Source organism: Ascidiella aspersa, chromosome 3, assembly GCF_963924565.1.
Source record: "Ascidiella aspersa chromosome 3, kaAscAspe10.2, whole genome shotgun sequence".
Classification (NCBI taxonomy): Eukaryota; Metazoa; Chordata; class Ascidiacea; order Phlebobranchia; family Ascidiidae; genus Ascidiella; species Ascidiella aspersa.
Window position 1 is genome coordinate 37,275,565 of NC_139449.1, and position 20,596 is coordinate 37,296,160.

Genomic DNA, 20,596 nt, shown 5'->3' on the forward strand with positions numbered 1-20,596 from the left:
ATATTCACCTTAGTTTAGTTAAGCAACTGGGTGAAATACAGACTGTAGAGTCGCAGCTCGACTCGGGACTCGACGAAATAAGTCGGACTCGGGACTCGCGAGTCGGACTCTGGTATAATTTTTGGCCCAAATTGGATGCGGTTTATTGTTAATCGATTATGGCTAAGAGTTATAACATTTCGCTTTTGGAAATCATGTTATATCCAGCGTGTTCAACTAATACAAGGATCCTAAGGGTTAATGACCCCTAACGCTCAAAATCACTGATTTGTTTGCAAGTTGCAAAATTAAAAACAAATGAATTGTATTCAACGAGATATTAAGCCTTCGACTGAATGAAGTAAGTTGCACAGCTGTAGCAGAAAGTAAGATGGGATATAATGAATTTACAGTTTTATTAATTGGGTACTTCATTCGAATCTGTTAAAAATTACCTAATTTTTCAAATACGCTGGATGCCTTCGGAAAGGTGAATTATATAATGTGTGGCGTTATGGTTGGCCAGTACGACTCCCAGCAGGGCATCACAGAACACACAGTGTGTATATATAAACTGAATACATATATATATATATATATGTAAAAACTTCAATTTAGTTTCCTTGCTTAATCAAACAATCGTTTTGCAAATAAACTTCTAAATAAACATTTCTATAAAAAATCTTGAGAAAACATTGACAGCAACCCGAGTAGGTAGCTTTACTCAAGTGGTCGTCGCTTTTATCACAAATAGAAAACGAAAATACGTGTTTGTTTTTACTTAGGCGCATAATGATTCGAAGTTGTAGTACGACGTAGTAAGAATATTAAGCCAATAAAGAATCGTTAGCATTAAATGTACTTCCTTGTTTTAAGTCAGTTCTTTAAAAACACTCTATTTTTACTTACTTTTCAATAAATACATCATTCTATAGGTCGCATTAATTCTAAAAAGAAGATAAATATTTATGAGCAACCGTTCACAGTTCCTCGCGAAGCTACAAAAGTTCGTAACAGCCTGCGGCCATTCTACAAACTCCAGCATTTGGTCGCAAAGCACTGGTTGTGAAACAGCGGCTCGTTACTTGACAGACTAAGCTCTACAAAATATACAAGCAGCAAATAGGGAAGCAGATCAGGAATTAAGTCCTGGGTAAAATACAACGCAAAACTATGTAGCAGATGAGATAAAACGAATTTTAGACGTTTTGTTTTTCAAGCCAGTAATATTATACTATGTTTGTTAATTTGTTAATCAACAGAAGTGTGAACACAACATGATGCAACGGCTACCTACCAAGTGAAGTTATAGTCAAAATAATGTTTAAATAAACTGAAATGTCTTAGTCGTTCCTGTGGGATTACCGCAAAAGTTTGTCATGCCAAATTAAGTTAGCTTATTTGGTTTCTAGACATAACTGGGATGTATTTCAAGACTCAAGCCCAAAGTGGCAGACAGCATTGGTGAAAAGCCAATTCAGAAGTTGAGCTTAGAAAGAAATATTCAAATATTCTTCAGCTTAGAAGAATATTTAAAGCCTTTTCGTGACAACAAATTAAGCCAAAATTCTTCATTTTTTTGTCGCGTTCCTAAAAAAATTAGATGCTAAAGTTAAAAATAAACACAGCTTGACATAGTTTATGTATTTTTTTCCCTGTAATTCCTCTTTAACTATTATAAGTCTTAAAACTTTATTTTTTTGTTAGCTTCTATATAACCCACAGAAAAAAACTTGCCTTAAAATGATTTTACGGCACGTCGTTGCACTTGTCATAATGCTGCCTCCATTGGTCACCTGCTGTCCACTCGGATGTACTTGTACAAAGCAAATTGCAAGTTGCGAAAGCTCAGATTTCGACTCCGTTCCTCGGGGATTCCCCGACCACATAACCGTAAGTGTCGTTTCATAGGGAGCCATTAGTAAAAGTAAGTCGGGATGGTACTAGACAGCGTTACGGTAAAATAATGTTTGCAGGTACGACGTACCGGTTGCAAAGTTGATAAAATAATAATAATAATAATTTTATTATTATTTTTGTTAATATCGGGATCATAGCTTGCCTAACACTTCCAGTTGTTGATCTTTTGTTCTTATCGTAATATCCAAACAAAACCACAAATAATATAAAAAAAATCTCAACCAACTGAACTCATTAAAAGCAGAATAGTATAGTTACGCAAATTTATATCAAAAGTTCTGCATCGAATCTTAATTCGAATAAATTTCATTCAAATAACCTTTGTCGTTGTGATATAACGGTAAAAAACGTCCTTTTTTACGGCGCCATTCCGATATTTCCTATGTTTATTTAAATTAAGATTTCAGTTGTATATTTGTGCACGACATCAAACGGTTACCACAGTTTTCCTATCAAAGAAGATATCTCCTCGCCCTAAAGCACGTTAATGACGACAATGACTTCGAATGTTAGCAATATACTTTAGACTTTGTTGTCTGAGTCAAAATCAGTCATTTATAAGTCGAAAGTATATTGTATATATATTTTCCTATAAGGTTGCTTGTTTTTAACGTCTCGTAATGACGTAAGCTTGTAAAGCAGTCTGTGATATGCCGGCAAGATTTTTTAAGAAACCCGGTAAGAAACTTGTTCTACTTTCATTTCTATTGTGAACACACAAGAACATACAAAGCCACAATATATAAAGGGAAATGATCTATGATACCGTGGTATTGAGACCAATGACATAATAAAGCTAAATATGCAATAATATCCAATACGGAGTAAGATCTAAAATCGTCTAAATAAGCCACAAACATGTCGGAATAAGTCTTAAACTCGCCTGGATAGCATCACAGGCTGTTGGACAAAAAAAATAAAAAAATACTAACACTTAAAACCGTATGAAGAGGGTAGGGGTTATTGGGAGTTGTGGCATCGGCGGTCCGCATCGACGTTTTAACAGGAACAATCAAAGCACCCTTAAAAGTTGAAATTAATTAAAAAAAACCTTAAAAGTTAAATTAATTAATTCTAGCTAAGTGTTAAGGACTCCAGTTATCAACCACTAGTTTAATTTATTACCTTATTAAAGACATCTTTGCTCAAACACTTCAATTTCATCTTGGACGTAAAACTGCATCAGTTTCTTGTTCTTTAACCAACGTTTAAATTCAACAAGTTATTTCTAACCTGTGCCACAATAGTCCTAACTACTAGTGATTAGCAGCACACTCCAAGCTTGTTGCAAAAGCACAAAACCCTAATAATCAAAATGCTTCAAGCGATACACGTGCACGTCTTATACACTTTGCACGCCTTTGCAGCCGCGTGACTAGAATGTGCGTACAGTAAGACGTGGTCACGTGACTTAAATACAAGAGGTGGTCAATTGACCAACCAGTTCTCCTCTATGTTTTCCCCAACTCAAGTAAACTGAACCAGGATGTTTTACTGTCAAACATCTCAATAATAACAGAAATTAATTACCCAACCCGCACTTCGCCCTATTTCTGCTGTTTATGTTTAGCTAATATTTCACGGGTTGAGAAATTTCTGTCGCCGTTTAAATGTTAACTTAATTTATTGATTATTTGTATTAAAGCGCAAAATTCTGTCGTAAAATAGCAAATTCCAATCGTCTTGTAAAAACTTTAATTACAAATATCTGAAAACGCTTATCAAAGAGTAATTATCTTTTGGTTTTTAAACGTTTGGTTACATGGCAAATGTTAATATCTTGTAGCAGTAAAATAGATTTTTGCTTAATCATGAATCTCAAAGCCGCGAAGGCCGAGCAAATAGACATTATCTTGATAAGACGTTTCACGAACATGTATCATTTTCAGTTAGTTATTATATTATTAATCTATACGACAGATCCGTACATAGTTCACCTATATAGATTGACACTATTAAAACATCTTAAAAGATATATAAATGTATTTCGCCAGCAAAGGCATTGTCACTATTGCTTAATTTGAATAAATAGTAATGCATTTAATTGACAAAAAAATATATATATAAATATATTTTAAGGTCTTTTAATAGTGTCTGATCAGAATTGCTAGCTTTGCTATAATATTCTAGTGTTACTGATCAGTAGTTAAGGTCGACATTTATCTTGCAAAGTTCAATTTCCAATATCACATATTCAGCGCAACACATATTTCACTTTTTTAAGTTTTGTTTTATCTCACAGGAGCTGACACTCTTGGACAATAAGATCCAGCAAATCAACTCAGAATCGTTTCCGAAAGATTTACCCCTCGTCAAAATCGACTTGGCGCAAAACCAAATCTCACAATTAGCGCCCGACACCTTTGTTACGTCAGACGAACTATCGGAGAACAATGGCGGCGAAATGTACAAATCTCTAAAAAGTCTATCGCTCCGGACCAACAGGCTCTCTCTCGTGCCCACTAAAGCATTGGATAAATTGAGGAACCTTGAAGAACTCTCGTTAGCCCGAAACCGCATCAAGCTTCTAAAATCCCAGTCTTTCGTTGGAATGTCGAATCTTGTGAAACTGAATCTGTCTTCAAATTCCATTGGGATGATTGCAACAGATGCTTTTGAGGTTAAATAACAAACGAGTTTTAATATATATATATTAACGATATGTGGAAAATAAATAAAGAGTTACTCGAAGCGTTAACAAAATGTTATTTCTAAACGGCCTTTGATAAGCTTATTACATCTTACAACGACCTCTAACCATTATGCTCTAAAAGTATATATATTTTTTTAATCCGATATTATACAAAATAGTCCTTTATTTAACTTGTTTAGTATTACATTGTCAAATTTTGTAAAAATTGGCTAAAAAAATGACTTTTTATCTTGATGTATAGTCGTATTTGTCTTATTTTTAAATTGAAAACAAGTGTTGACAAATTGTTTTGATAAATTTTTAGTTGTTGTGTTTTGATATTTTACAACATGAGATAAAATTGTTAAAAAGAATTTTTTATTTAAAATTTAGGAAAAATGAAACATACTGACATAGTAGTTCAGCTAAAGCGTTTGTAATAGGCTTAGTTGAAGAAACAAACGTATAAAGTTGTATAAATGTACAAAGTTTAACTATTTCTAATTTATATTATTTTATTAAGGGACTCCATGACCTTGAGTCGCTTGACCTTTCATCGAACGCGTTAAACGTGTTATCCCCGAACATGTTAGGACATCTATCTTCACTTAAACAGGTGATAACAGACTTGATAATGAATCTCGAAGCCAAAAAGGTTGAGTAAATCGACGGCATCTTGATAAAGACGTTTCGATACAAACTTTATGTTCAGTTAATGTGACTGAGAAGCAATTCAAGCATCACTTATAAGAGATGGGACGCAATTGTTGTCAGTCTGAGTTTCGAGAGTTATTGTTTTTACAAACTCGTATCGAAACGTCTTAATCAAGATGATGTCGATCTACTCGACTTTTTTGGCTTTAAGATTCATTATCAAGCCACATTGAAGATCCGTGCATATTGTACCTGATCACAAACCGTTTCAAAGTCTAATAATCTTTATACTTGTTTGGGTTTATTTTCCATAGAGTCTGTCGATTACTTCAATGATTTAGAATTTTCTAAATCTTGATATTTAATTCCGATACCGATATTCGATATTTGAGCAAAAAGTATCGCGATCCGATCCGATATCAATGACGTCATTACTGCAATTAGCATACGAAACCATTGGCAACAGGTTTCTCTTTGTCGCTTTGCTTACGCGTTTAAATAAAACATAAAGCGAGTAAAACACTCATGGTCTACAATGAAGTGGTGTACTTAGTCCCTATAACGTAAAATCATTTGTAGGCAAACCAAGAAAGAAATGCTCTAACTATGGGTTAGCAGTGATTCAAAACCTGAAAACTGCTGCTAATAGTTGTCACTACAATAAAGTTTTCTCCCAAGTATTAAAATGAGGTTTAAACTCAAACTACCGAATGAAATCACCCTGAAAAGCTGTTTTCGTCCTAGATGCGTTATATACATGTATTTATCTTTTTCCCCAGCTTATCTTGTCTCGTAACGGCATCAACAAAATCCACCCTCTCTCATTCGATCACTTTCCCGGTTTGTGCGAGCTTCGTTTGGACACGAACAAGATCCGAGGGTTGGAGGATCGAACCTTCGCGACGGTGGGAGAGGGTTTGGAAAATCTAAACCTCGCGAGGAACCAGATCAAGAAACTTACAGCCTCAACTTTTAGGGTGAGATAACTGAGGAATGAAACTACAGATTTTGGGACTGTTAATGTTGTTTTGAAGCAACGGCGAAAGTAATTTTCAAGACCTGCTTTTGGAGCATATTGTTGGAGGTTGTAGTAAGACGTAGTAAAAAATAACTTAGCCCATATAGAAGTAGGTATGATTTTGGACGTTTTTGAACTTTGTGTTTATTTTCCAACACCTACCAAAAATGAAATAAAGATGTGGAAAATAAATAAATTAGAAAAACACTGGACCAAAACAGTGGAATACAGACACCATAGAAATTTAAATTTCACAAAGCGAATTGTAACAAATTTACGATTTTAAAACAATTTTTATTTATGAAAACTTGTTTTAAAAAAGTCAAACGCCCATCATGTTTTTTGAATTATATTAACTTTTATCTAAAAAAATAACTATTCTGTTCATTTTATGTCCGAGGAAATTTATGAGTGTGTATATCTAATTAAAAACTTTTGAACCACTTTTTATTGCACTTCTTTTGATTTTATTCCATCTTATTTTAAGCTGCGTCTTATTGCGTAATCAATGACATCATCATGATTATTTCAGGGCATTCGCAATCTGCACACCCTCGAACTCAGCCACAATCTGCTGAGTCATGCCTTCGAAGATTCGGTGACTAAGGGGATTTTCAGTTACTTAACTTCTCTCAAAAAACTGAAACTCGATTCAAACCGGATCGAAATTGTGACGTCACAGTCGGTTGCGTGGCAGGGACTTTACCAACTTCGCGAACTCTCGCTGGCAGGAAATTTAGTGAAAAGTCTCCCCTCTTTTTACCCCCCGATATCTTTCTTCAACTTGGAAAGCTTAGATTTAAGCTCAAACCTGATTTCAACTTTGAACAGAACGGTAATGAAGCCCTTTCCAACTTTGCGAGAACTTAAGCTGTCCGATAACGTCATGAATGACGTCAGTGATGACGCATTTGCCGACACAAAATCTTTGCGAAGTCTTTACTTTGAACGAAACCACTTACAAGTGCCACACTGGTCTTGGTTTGGCTCAAATCGCCACGAAACGAAACCAACTGATAAAAGTGCGTTCCATGCGCACCTAGCGGGCAACCCGTGGTTGTGCGATTGCCGCACGATGGCGTTTGCACGTCACATTTTCGAATTGAACGACCAAAAACCTATAAACGTCGATACCGATGTTATGGTGTGCGATCAACCGGAAAAGTACAAAGGTCAAAATGTAACCTCGTTTTTCATGACGTCGGATCTACATTGTGACGACACTGCTACGTCATATTTAAGCCCCTTCGCTTTAGGTTTGTGTGGAGTAACTGCGTTAATTGTTATTTTGCTTGTGATGCTCGTTCGTTTTTATCGATTGAAACCAAGTAATCAACTAAAAAAGCCGTTTTCTAAATATTTGTAACCGTTTTTGTTTTTGCGCTGTTAGTGTTATAAAACTATGCAATAAATATACAAAATATATAAAAAGTGTATTTATTGATGTCGGTATTTCTTAACCTGGATAATAAGTAAGCCCAAGTGGTATTTTTTTTATTTTTGACCTAATAAACTTTGACAAAAACACTGCTAAATGGTAATCTTAGACCAGTGCTTTTTAACCTTTTTGCTGGAGTGAAACCGTATGGAAACATTCCACTGGCTCGAGGAACCCCAGTGTAATAAACACACTTTAATTAGCCAAACAAGTTAGAAATTGCGAAACCCCTGGCCTGTACTAGCGGAACCCTCAGGTTCCGCGGAACCCTGGTTGAAAACCACTGCCTTGGACCCTTAGAGGTATTTCATTTAGGACTACTAAGTTTTCTTTAGCGAGACTCTTTTTATTACATCTATACTGATAAATGAATGTTGGTAACATCAAGTAATTTCAGGTAAATGTGAAAAACTAAATTCGTTATGGGTGTACATATAAAAAGGTTTCAAACAATTGTTCTAGTAAGGTAAACTAACAATCTTATTCCTTTCTCACAACATTTTTATCGCTATTTCTTGGCGCATATTAGGTAGATATTAGATATGCAGATCATCAATAATAAAGCAACTGCATGATGCATAATTTAAACACATATATGTTTCCTGCCGTATTAAATAAGATGTAAGCTTATTGAGCTCCAGCTGTTTGCATACCTCGTAACAAGCTTGATAAACCTATATAAAAGTTTAGTGTTTTAATGAAAAGTAACTTTTTTTCATCTACCTTAACTTGACTTTCCGGACAAATAACTTTGGTCGAAATGAAGTATCTTTTTTTAATTAGCATTTTTTTTATAAAATCGGATTATTTGTCTAAAGTTTTGTACATACAACAATCTGTTTGGCATATGTCAAGTTTTTTTTATATTTAGTTGACTTATTGCTCATAATCGGACGAGTTTACCATTTTAATAAGTTTAAGGTTTTAATATTTTATAAGGATTCTACATGGAATTGACTGGCTCTAGTTATGACTTGACTTGCGCAACTGATGACTTGACTGGGACTTGACTTGTTATTTATTCGAAAAGACTTGACTTGGACTTGTTAGTTTACAAATGACTTAAATTTGTCTTATTTTATTCATCTTAAGGACTTATTAAAAAATGGCTTGTTTCACAACACTGTCAAAATTTCCCATAAAATATTTGAGTGTTAACAGACAATGTCATGTTGTATAAAATTAGTGTATTTTAAACTACAATAAAATGAAAAAGAATTGCATAAACATTTCGGCGGGAAAAATAAAAAAAAGTTACTAAGATAGAAAAATTTAATCGTGCGATACACATATAAGTATCTATACATATAGTTACTTTGTTTAAGCAATGTACCGTTAGACTTTTACAAGGAAACTGTTAAAAATATGGATTTTCGTTATGCCAAAGAAAAGAACTACATTTGATATCAGTATATGATCATAATAATTAACCGCTACTTAAAATATTTTCCAAATATTTGATGTAGTAAATTAAATGCGAGCTGTTTAAATAGTAGAAAACAATATCAAAGAGTTTTGTGCAAATTCAACAAAAATGCAATGCGAATAAATAAAAGAAACTTTTCGAGAGAAATCGTGACACAAAATCATTTTAATAAACAACAGCGTTGCATCTGATAAGCTACAAAACATATCTTGTAAAACAATAAACGTTATTGTTGCATATCGCGTTTCTAAACAACGAAAAGAAGGGCGTGTTCAAGCAAGTGAACGAAACTAAAATATGAATTAACAAACTTAATATTTCTGTTTTTCAGTGGACTTTGTGCTACTACTAAGCACTTAACAATAAAAAGCATGAAAAAAGATTTAAAATTGTTTTACTAATTATTATATATTGACACTGTTGCTGAAAATAATAAACAAAATATGAGCAAACCATGTTTCAAAGGTTTTTGCGTATAGTTAACTATCTGTTAAAAATAACTTTTCCCACAAAATGCTCAAAACCAAGTTTTTGTCTGGTAGCCGTCCTGCATTTTTCTTCAACAATGGGAAATTTTCTTACGTCACAAAGTGGATTGTTGCAAAACAACCAGACGCGCGCGTTTGAAGTAAAGCACAAGTCAAGGCTTCCAGAAATAAATTTCAGCGTCCCCAAAATAACGGGAAAAGGGACTTTTCTTGACAAATGGCGTCATACGGCAAAAAATCCCGGCGCTGATAAAAGTGACCTTCGGACTTTTGGTTTGCCGAGATATTTCTTGGAAAATGTCAAATATTTGCACTTTAATTTAGGTAGACTATACACGGATCTGTAGTGTGTAGCTTGATATTAAATTGCAAAGCCAAAAAGGTCGAGTAGATCGACAGCATCTTGATTAAGACGTTTCGATACGAGCTTGTATCATTATCGGTTGAAATTCAATTTATTATGAACTGAAGATGATACAAGTTCGTATCGAAAAATCTTAATCAAGATGCTGCCGATTTACTCAACTTTTCCGCTTTGCAATTTACACTTCGACCCTTGAAAGCGGTCGGAAAATATTTCAGCCAGTTTTAAAGCATTAAAGTCACTTTATTGTTTGCTAAAAGTTTTCATAATGCTGGATTTACGACTGAGTTGTTTGTAATTCGTGAAGTTACGAATCGAGCGGCGATTATTCGTTTGTGGAGTCATAATAAGATTGTTGTTATATCTTATAATAGATGTTACGTAATTGTTCCAAATTAGAGAGCTATTGTGCAGTTTCCCAGAGTTCTAAGTTGCAAAATTAAATGCAAAACGTTTAAATTAAATATGAACGCTAATATTTCACTCTTTCAAAATTCAAGCGTGATATTCAAATTTTTAAAGCAAATATCTAACATTAAATTTGAGATCTTAGTTGCAAAATTTAATGCAAAATGTTCCAGTTTTTAATGCAAACCTAATATTAGCAAAACTTTAATATTAAAGGTTGCAATTTCATTCCGTTTATTGCTGAATTAAATGGATTCGCACATTTTACGAAATATCATCGTACCAAGAAACGAGAAGAAAATTCAAGCAAAATTCGGAAATGAAAACTGCCGAAAAAATTCATGGTACAAAGTGCAAAAAACAAAGAAATTGTAAAAAGCGAAAAAATTCACGAGATCCAATTGCAGCTGTTAACTGTGGTTTGATCTGCTGAAACAACAGTAGTACAAAAAAAAGAAAACATTTCGAAGAAATATGGATTTTTGAGTTAAACGATGATTTATAGTTACTGAAAGCTTGTCTTGAAAATGAAACGCAATTATGTCGAGGATATTTAGTTAATTTGCCTAAATATTTTTTATTCGGCGTTTAGTGGAAAAATATGTATAAATTTATCTTTAATTTTCGGAAAAATTCAGTAAAATAAAAAATCTAGGGCAAAAATTGAAAGAGATTACAATTCTATTCTTTGAGAAACCACCAACATTGGCAGCTAATTAGCTATTCAAACAAAATTAAACCTTAAAACAACTTTAAATCGCGCGTGAATTTGTTTTTTGTTATAGCTTACTTGAGTATTTTAATTTAAGCGCTAACGGAAAAATAAACATTACTTACTTACTATTACTTACTTAAACGACCGTAAATACTTCCAGTGAGAAAGATAAGTGCGACAAAAAATACAGGTGTATATATAGTGCAATATATGAGGCTGTCCGGCCACAAACAATACTCTGTGCATATTGTGGCCGCGCGATGTAACTAACGATTGCTCTTCGCATTGTGAACTCTAGATTGATGCGTATAGAGAAAAACATATACGAGAAAGGAATTGAAGAAAAAAATAAGACTAAAAGAATAAGGCGAAGGCTGAATAATATCAAACGCAATTTTATCGTTAAATCAACAAATATTGAATAAATTTGAAGGTTTTTTAATCCACTTAAGTCAGTTAAATATCAGTAACTCAGACATAACCTAGTAAAAATATGTGCTAATTTAATAAAGTGCAACGCTACATTGCAATATCGTGCCACAAAATACAGTATTTCTCAGAAGTAGCTGGAATTCATGTAACTTGTCTCTTAACTCCACCTTCTTCTTGCTAGCTTCGCTAAGCTTGCTATCACGTGACTCTATCATGTGAGTTGCTTGGGGATGACGTAATTACGGTTGTGACGTCACTTTAGATCTGAAATTAAAAGAGAGCACGTGATATTTGTGGAGAATACTTTTTTGAAAAATATTAGCAAAATTAGTAAGCCAAAGTCACAAATAAATACATTTAAAAATGAGCCATCAAGTGAATTTATTAGGCACCTTTGGAAATAAAAAATCACAATTTTAAATGATTTTCATTATAAAAAATAGATAAAATAAAATGTAAATTTATAAGACAACTTTATTAATTAAACCGGGGTAGCTTAAAATAAACTTCGGACCTTAAGTAAAATAAAGAAACAAAAGTCACGCAATTAAGAGACGAAATTGCAAGAATTTTTTTTACTATTGAAATGGTGAAAGACCAGATAGCGCCAAAAACGTGATAATCCTATTTTGGTTTCGGCAAATAAAGCGACTTGGCATAGAAATGAATAACAAAGTGCAGCATTCACTTATTGCATTCTGCCGCTGCAATTAGCCACTTATTAGACTATAACGAGACGAATTTAAGCTAGTTTAAAGGCCAACTAATGACGTTGTTGGCGCAAAGTTGCATGTAAATTACGCGTCTGCTAACAGTCTTATAAGGTAACAAGCCGGCACAATTAATGGCAATACGCCAGACGAGTCTAATCAGAGTCACAAAAGCTTTTAAACTTTCAACTGATGAGTAATAATAAACATTAAGTTGCATGTTTTCCTGTTTTCCGACGTTTCGGCAAAAGATTAAGTTTATTTTTGTACTGATGATGACATCGCCTTCTGTCGAAAACTTACAAAACACAGTAATTGCAATTTGATTTATATCTCTATACATTTTATTAAATTTTCTAAGCTTTAATAATCTTGCGAAGGCGAAAAATATGTCGATTTTATTGAATGTTATGGCTTTAAAACTTTTATTGAAGAAAAATTCAATTTCCAAAATTAGGCGTTTTCTGTAAACGATTTCAGTTTTTCAAACGAGCGGCCAAATATTTGGGTGGTTTAGTGCGTGTTTCGGTACGTGTTTGTGATCAAACAATGCTCGTGTTTGTGACGTGACAATCATCACACCGCTGGCCGGGCGTCTGATATCCTATAGTGACGTCACAGTGGCGAGAGTGTGTTTTCACAATCGCATCCGGGACAATGTCGGATTGTTTGAACAAGGCGATAAAAAGTTGGTTTCGAGCCGCTTTTCGAACGTAAATCCGCCAAGGACTAGTTTGGCATTTTGACTGCGCTTTGTTCAACAAATCTTGTGTTCAGCGGCTGTTTATTTCCCAGTTTTCAAAACTACTTGGCTTCACAAAGATTAAGTGTAAAGTTTATACGTTATGTTATTATTTATTTGAATGGTTAAGACTCTTTTAGTGTAAATTCACACTTTGAAGGTTATAAACACCTGTTTATGCTTTTTAAGGTGATCAATAAAGTATTTTACTATTAAAAACGCAAATATTAATCGTTTGTGGGAATAAATTACGCACAAGAACACTTTTCCATCTTTTACCCTTACCCAAACTATGCTTATCGATAAACTTTTATGTTAATAATATAATTAAAATTGCCAGTTATTTTCAAAGCGACAAGTTGCGTTTAAACGCCCAATTTCAAATTTGACCAAGCTTTCAATTTTAAGTGTTCGCAGCTGAACAAACGTATTTCAGCAGAACCTTAAAACATTCGCGGAAAGCGTCAATTACGCCCACGTTTTTCAAACGCAAAACGCTCCACCAAAACAGACTACTTACGCAGTTTATAGTTCTTGTGGAGACTTTTGTTTATCCTTGCGCTTTTTCTCACGTAATTAGGCGCAGAGAACAGAATATTCGCGGCCAAATCGACGACTTGACGTTAAGAAGCGTAAAGTGCGGATTAAAAACTGTTATTTGGCGATAATTTGAGAATTCGACATTTCTGGAATTTTCTCCCACTTGCCTTATAATTATGCTTAAGCCCGTAACTGGGTTCTTGAAACTACTTAAAATCCTGTTGTTCGGTTGAAATGCTTGCGTGACATATATGTTTATTGCTATTCAGGAATTTGAAGCTGATATAAAGGTTTTCCTTATTTTTTCTCGCCTATTGACTGTTTTATAATTTCTAGTCACCTATGTTTGCGGTGCTCGAGTTAATCCACATTGTTTCATTTGAACTTAAAAGACAATTTCAGTTTAAGACTCTAATAAATAATTTTATACTTAGACCATGTAAATATTTTTTTTTAATACGTAGTGGGTTGGTTCAAATTCTCCTGTGACACTTGCATTTACTGCCTAAACAAATCTTCGATGTTATCATTTGCATTCAAATTTCCGAAAGCTGTATATAACTTGGGTGTGGGTAAACTCAGTGTTTACTTTAGATTTTGCATTTAATCTTCAAACAATAAACAAAATATTTAGGTTATCGTGGGATCACTGAACTTTAAATTTAAATATAATATTTAAATATAAGGCGGCTGATAATAATCTGTTGTTACGCGAAAATTGAGAATGTGACATTAGCCTTGTTACAATTTTAGGTGTGCCGATATATTAAGTTTTATTCAAAGCGCATTCAAAAATTAATTCGTTAGCTTAAATTCCCTAAATTGTACTGTTTAAAAACGGCAAAAAACGGCGCTTTTTCATAGGTTTCACTTGTTTGCATTTCGAGAAACCTTTATTACACGTTTCATTCTACAAACTTCCGTGAAAAAAAGCAAAAATTAAAATGCACAATGACAAAAAGGAGGCAAACTGCTCTAGGGCGATTAATTTAAGAATGTGACATTCTTGGAATTGCCACCCACCCTAATTGCAAGTTATAATTGTAATATTAAATAAACGTTTTACTTTTCCCAGGCGCAATATTGCTTGGTGCAAATTTCCATGGATAATAAACCCACATGCTGTGACTATTACTTAAACAATTTTGTGGATCTAAGATTACATTTAAAAAAATTCCGACGTTTTTTTTCATTGTGTTGAACTTCGGAACCGGGCGCACGTGAAATGAACTTTGACTAAAATTGCATCGGAAACTTCCTACACGTTATAAGTCATGTGATCGACAAACCATCACGTTCGCGAACTTTTGCCTTTTTTGTTCGGTTTCTGCTCCGCGCAACGCTCTAAGATGCCCATAGTTTAACCTTGGTGACGTAACAGTAGGCACGATTGTGAATGCAAAAATAACCTTGTTTGTTGGACATTGTAAACATTGTACGATTGTTGCAAGTGTGACGCAATAAATAGCTTGGCTTTCTCGAATATAGCGATTGTTGCATTGTCCGATTAAGGCATTTTATCAGTGGCATTTCAATCCGAGTTGATTCAGAGGACAAATCTTACACAATTTAACTGGGATTTAATAATTGCCTAGAGTTGTAATGTACGCATTTGCAAGCGGCATTTTAATCACGACGGTTGGGTTGTTATTGCATCATTAATGAGCGTACAAAGCTAATTGATTTTCGAAACACGATTCTTGAATGGTGCAACCGGCGGTCAATTCAAAAGTAATTAAATTTCAATGGTTGTTCAAATTAATTTTTACCACATATTGATGTTAAAATCCAAAATTGACCAAAATTTGATGCTTAGTGATTAACCACAAAATTCGCAGAATGTAGAAGACCCATTTGTAGATACCGAATTAATTGTTATAATTGTAATATTCGGTTAGCGTTAATTAACAAGTGGGTGGGATGTCTACGGGCAACTTGCGCGTACGCACACACAACATAACAATAGTCTAAGCAAACTAGTAACTCAGGTCAGACACCATTTTTAGATTTTTTAAATATATCGCCACTGAAAATAATAATCATGCAGTTGCGTCGTGTTCGTTATTAAAGGTTATTACCAAATAATTCATTGGTTATTTTGATAAAAACTTTACGTCTGGATCGTGTATAATCGAAACAAAGGAAAAAAAGGATAAAGCTTAAAACAACTTTTTATTTTAAACTTCCGAGTAATATAGTTATGTTTAAATCGCTAAAAATACTACCGGCGTTGAGGTTTTTAAACGGTGTATTTTTGTTTTGTGAGGTTCTAGGAATTATATTTGTTGATCCACGTGTTTTTTATAAATATTTTTGTTTTACGGGGTTTCAAACTGTTAGGGTTTTTGATTTTAATTGAACTTTTTTTATATATTTCAACAAAAAATACTAGATTTTAGGTTGAAAAACACTCACCTTTTATCACGTGACCCGGTTCGCTTGATAAGAAACCGATTTTCCTGAAATCGTTGCAATTTCCGGAAGAAAGGCTTTGTTCTCGTAAGCTCCGTCGACGCTTTCCGCTTGAAGGAATGTCCGCTTTGTGACGTCACTATCGCCGACGCTCCGATCGGCGACGAACGAGGTTCCGGAAACAGTTGCGACGGAATTGTTTTGGTTCGAATTCGAATTGTTTTCATTCAAATTCGCGTTTTCCCGCGCTTCCGAGGCCGAGATGGTTTGGCGGGAACTGGTGCTGCTCTGATTGGACGAGGAGCTGTAGCTTCGCAGCGGCTTGGCCAATGAGATGTCGCCGGATCCTGGAAGCGACGATTCGTTCTCGAAGGCCAGGTTCGCGAAACCGGGGATTTTCCCGGTTTTTCTGCTGTCGGCCACTTCGTCCTTGGTGGCGCCCTTGTCAAGGTCATCGTCGACCACGTGTTCGTCCCAGCGTTTGACCTTGCGCTCAAGGGCAGGGATGGTGATCATGTGCCAGAGGAAAAGGAACATGACCCCGAAAAAGGTGCTTACCCCTCCAACGTAACCCACGAAGTCGGCATAAGGGAAAGTCCCTGCAATGCCGGCTATCATGGGGGGAATGCCCGCCAGTAGGAATACGAACCCAACGATGTAGATTGGAATGCAACGACTGAAGTCGCCGCGACGTGTACAACAACAACAACCCATGGCTCGCGCGCTCTTTGTTCAAGGTGATTGTTACGTAATAGGCCCTAGGCGGCAACCTGTGAAGAAATATAACAAGGTATGTTAAGAAAGGCGGCCTTAATGCGACAATTTAAGCACAGCAGGGCAACTTTGGTAAAGTTTAAAAAAATTACCGTTTTTTAGTGCAAAGTTGTTTAACAAATTAGCTGAATGATAAACAAAAACGTTTACTAATATTATAACTGCTAGCTTACTTGATAAGAATAGATATCAAAATGCTCTGCAAAGCACTTTTAAACACCTGCCTAACCCATATTATGAAAAACACAAAACATTGTTTAAGCAATAGTCGATGGCGAATACATGCAACGCTTTAAATTCCATACAACGCCTAAAACAGCTAAAAACACGAGTTCAGTGTGGGTATTACCACGTTGTTAGCGCATAAGCCTAATTTAACCTAAAATAACCGGATCGGCCGAGTTTTAATAAAAACAGCCGCCTTTTTCTCGCGCTATCTCTCGTTGTCTTTTTTCTGGCACCACTCTCGCCCTAGGCAGAACACAATTTTCCCCGACATGGAAAAGCCTGGTCTGCAACTGTGCGTGTGGATGACGTCAATTATTTGGAACACTGGTACAAAAGAAGTATGGTACATGTATATAAAGCTTTGAATGAAACCACTTAACCTAGGGATACTGGAATTTCCCAAAACCCTTTCCACTTTTTGGAATAAAGGACAACAAACCATTTCACATTTTTTTAAAAAAACAGTAAAATATTAGCAGGCTGGCAGAGTCTTGTCAGCCTTCTGGTGACAAGCATTTTAGACTCAAATTTTTCTTTTTCTATCTCGTACCTGAAGATAAATGTTGTGACTACTCAACGAATATATAAAACTTGCCATGTTTGGGCGATAAACAAGCATTTCACAAGGAAACTAGGATCGAAGAGTTCCGCTGAAAAAAGTTTAAAAAAATTTAACTAAAATATTTCTTTGCACCAATTTAAGTTTCCTGCCTAATTCTTCGGCCGACATAGTCGCCAAGTCTCCAGCATTCTGCCATATTGCATATCACTCCAACATTTCTATACAAACTACTAAATAATTTATCGCCAACCCAAAGCAAAAACAGCGAATATAATTTATTAGCCGGTGGTTTTAAAATGTGTCTTTAAAACTCTTTAAATACCTCACGGACCCCAAATTTATAAACACCTGGTCTGTGCTTTGTCATGTTATTTCCATTAGGGGTTTTCATTTATCACCAACGCCAGTTTAAATGTCACCTCCATAGCAGGATTAAGCATTAGGGGAGTTTGATCTCATAATGACTTGCAAAGTAGCCTCAAATATTTTCATAAACTTTCCAAACTGAACCTACCAACTATGTTTGATTGGATTTAAACGTGCGATGTTTATATGCAAAAACGTGAGCTGTGTGGAATGTTGTACAGACGATTTACATTTCCTGAAAGACCCGAAACTCACCAAAGGTTTTTCTCAGTAATCTACATAATTATGATGCACCAAGTTTCCAAACGTGTGAAGATTTTAAACGATTTCGTAGAAATTCGTGGATATTTACCAAGGTCTCATGCAGATATTCTTAAAGGTTTAGCCACATGAAAGAGATTCGAATATTGCTCGGTATAACGTCATTTCTAGTCTAATTTTGAAAGGCGATATGTACGGTAAATTTAGCCTGAATAGATCTCTTCAAAGAGAAACCAACGAAAAACCGAAAAAAAAGAAAGCGGAAAAAATTCATATATATAGATGCAGTTTGGTCTATAATTCGCAGATTGCGCGGCCATTCTGCCTCTTTTTTTACCTGTTTACGAATTTGTGTCATTGTATTTTTTATCGCGATTTTTTTTATGTCGCTGTCATCGTTTCGATATTTTTTTCTTTAGATTGCAGATTTGCGCGGCCATTTTGCCTCGGAGAGATGACAAAGTAACAACTCACAAGGCGCAGTTTAACGCTTGACTGGTCGGAAGCATAGGGTTCAGGTATCCGATTGTTTTGAAATATTTCTTTATTAACATTTTATTCTTATTCCCAATTTTAAGAGACATCCACTCCAGTATTGTAAGTTTTTTTATTTTTTTTTATCACGAAAGTTCCTAAAAATCAGTTCTTTTTGTACAAACCAGAACAACTTATTTTTAGTATACTATGCCTGGTAGCAACAGCATATTTATCACAATTCTTTAATTTACTTATTCTACCGATGCATTCAAATAAATTCCTAAAGCAAGTCTACATTATGCACGGATCTGTAATGTAGCTTTATAATAAATTGCAAAGCCTAAAAGGTCGAGATTGATGATACAAGCTCGTATCGAAAACGTCCTAATCAAGATGATGCCGATCTACTTGACCTTTTGGCTTTGCAATTTATTATCAAGTCTACATTAATTGCAAGTTTTAACCTGACGATGAACACGGACAAGAAAAAACGAACTAAACGATGCTACTTTGACTTGTAATCGACTCTATTTCTTGCTTTAAAATAGATAAATATATGCGATTAAAAACAAGTACATTTTAAGTATAAAATGGATTTGTAGATTATATTTTTGCCATCATAGACCTTTCAGTATATTTGATTTAAGTGAACTTGAGCTATCAATTTATCATTTACTTGTCGCTTGTCGCAATGTATTTATTGTTGGGAATTTTTCAGTTTTTTAAAAACCAAGATACGTTTACAGTTGCGTTCCTTTTTAACGAAAACTAAAAAGTTTAAGTTAAGGCGTCTCGACGCGAAAGCATATTTTTGATTCAATTTATTTATTTATTAAAGTTAATTATCAAAAGTCAGTCGATTTTATTAAAAAAGGCCAAACAAGTGATTGGGTTCTTGTATTTGAAGAAACGTTTGCAGAAAGCATTGACGCTACAGCAAAACGCATTAGGTCAACGTATGCATCTATTTCTGGGTAAAGTCAGACAGCAAGTGATTTCTTGGAAGCAGCGATCATCGTTTAAGGCTAATCGCTGTTGTGGTGGTGGTCGTGACCAAATATGCGAGAGACTTTCAACATAATTCAAATAACTTTCCGGAGATGAGTGAAAGATGTCGCAACGATCATGTGCAATGTGCAAAACTTTTCCAAATCGAAATGACGCAATTAAATAATTATTGTCGTCATATGGTTTTTGAAACGCTACTCTTCAACGGGGGGTAAACTTATAGGTTTTTTTTAGGTCAGTTTCGAACTTGACATGACCCTGTGTTAAATCAGTTTGCAGCAAAAATCCAACATAATATTATCAAGCACACCAGAAGCCTTCGACGGATTAACCGAATGTGCCGATCAATAATGCAAGCAAGGAAGGTTAGAAAACAACTAGCCTGCGGTGAGGTTCGAACTCGTGACCTCAAACCGTGATTTTTTAGCGAGTTTACGAGGTTCTTACCGTCAAATACAGCGGATGACTTTGGAACGGCATCAGTTTGCCTAATCAGGATTTTCATTCAAGCACGAAACGGCGAAGACAACAAGCCTGTGGTGAGATTCGAACTCACGACCTCCGGCCATACCGGGAACGACGCTCTACCAACTGAGCTACACAGGCTCAGACGGGAGCAAGTCGAGAAACAACCATAGCACCGTTGCCTGCTGCATCCTGTTCATAAGCATACACCCTGTTCGTAAAAACTAGCGTGTGGTGAGGTTCGAACTCACGACCTCCGGCCATACCGGGACCATTCGCTCTACCAACTGAGCTACACAGGCTCAGACGGGAGCAAGTCGAGAAACAACCATAGCACCGTTGCCTGCTGCACCCTGTTCGTAAAACTAGCCCGTGGTGAGATTCAAACTCACGACCTCGGCCATACCGGGACCGTTGGAATAAAACACAGGTCGGAATAAGACCAAAATAGGAAATATTTTTAATATATTTGCAACAAAACACTAAACGCTTAGGAAAGTCCGATATTTTGACATAAAGTATCGCGATCTGATACCATATGACGTCATTGCTATAGTCAAGCGAGCAAAAGAGATAA

At 35.2% G+C, this 20,596-nt stretch overlaps 2 protein-coding genes and 1 non-coding gene across 3 annotated transcripts; 1 reads left to right on the plus strand and 2 right to left on the minus strand.

The window, feature by feature from the left end:
• The first annotated feature begins 481 nt into the window (after positions 1–481).
• On the plus strand, positions 482–7,569 carry LOC146162822 (uncharacterized). Its single transcript, XM_083385310.1, has 6 exons — positions 482–538; positions 1,687–1,872; positions 4,142–4,519; positions 5,055–5,147; positions 5,965–6,162; positions 6,736–7,569. Exons 1-6 carry the CDS (start codon positions 482–484, stop codon positions 7,567–7,569), a joined length of 1,746 nt encoding a protein of 581 aa, XP_083241436.1.
• A 3,015-nt stretch (positions 7,570–10,584) lies between these two features.
• Positions 10,585–16,814, minus strand: LOC146162823 (uncharacterized). The gene is made up of 2 exons (XM_083385383.1): positions 15,882–16,814; positions 10,585–11,738 (listed from the first exon to the last, which is right to left on the minus strand). The coding sequence occupies exon 1, from the start codon at positions 16,590–16,592 to the stop codon at positions 15,888–15,890; it is 705 nt and encodes a 234-aa protein (XP_083241509.1). The 5' UTR covers positions 16,593–16,814; the 3' UTR covers positions 10,585–11,738; positions 15,882–15,887.
• Positions 16,815–20,085: 3,271 nt separating this feature from the next.
• Positions 20,086–20,160, minus strand: Trnat-ggu (transfer RNA threonine (anticodon GGU)). The gene has a single exon. It is a non-coding gene; the product is annotated as a tRNA-Thr (tRNA).
• Between the last annotated feature and the right edge of the window lie 436 nt (positions 20,161–20,596).

Excerpts from the sequence above, each read along its gene's own strand:
- LOC146162823 (XM_083385383.1), bottom strand. The coding sequence starts at position 16,592 with ATGGGTTGTTGTTGTTGTACACGTCGCGGCGACTTCAGTCGTTGCATT.
- LOC146162822 (XM_083385310.1), top strand. The coding sequence starts at position 482 with ATGTGTGGCGTTATGGTTGGCCAGTACGACTCCCAGCAGGGCATCACA. Across the intron at positions 1,873-4,141 it reads GATTCCCCGACCACATAACC|GAGCTGACACTCTTGGACAA; the intron begins GTAAGTGTCGTT and ends TTTATCTCACAG. Across the intron at positions 6,163-6,735 it reads TTACAGCCTCAACTTTTAGG|GGCATTCGCAATCTGCACAC; the intron begins GTGAGATAACTG and ends TGATTATTTCAG.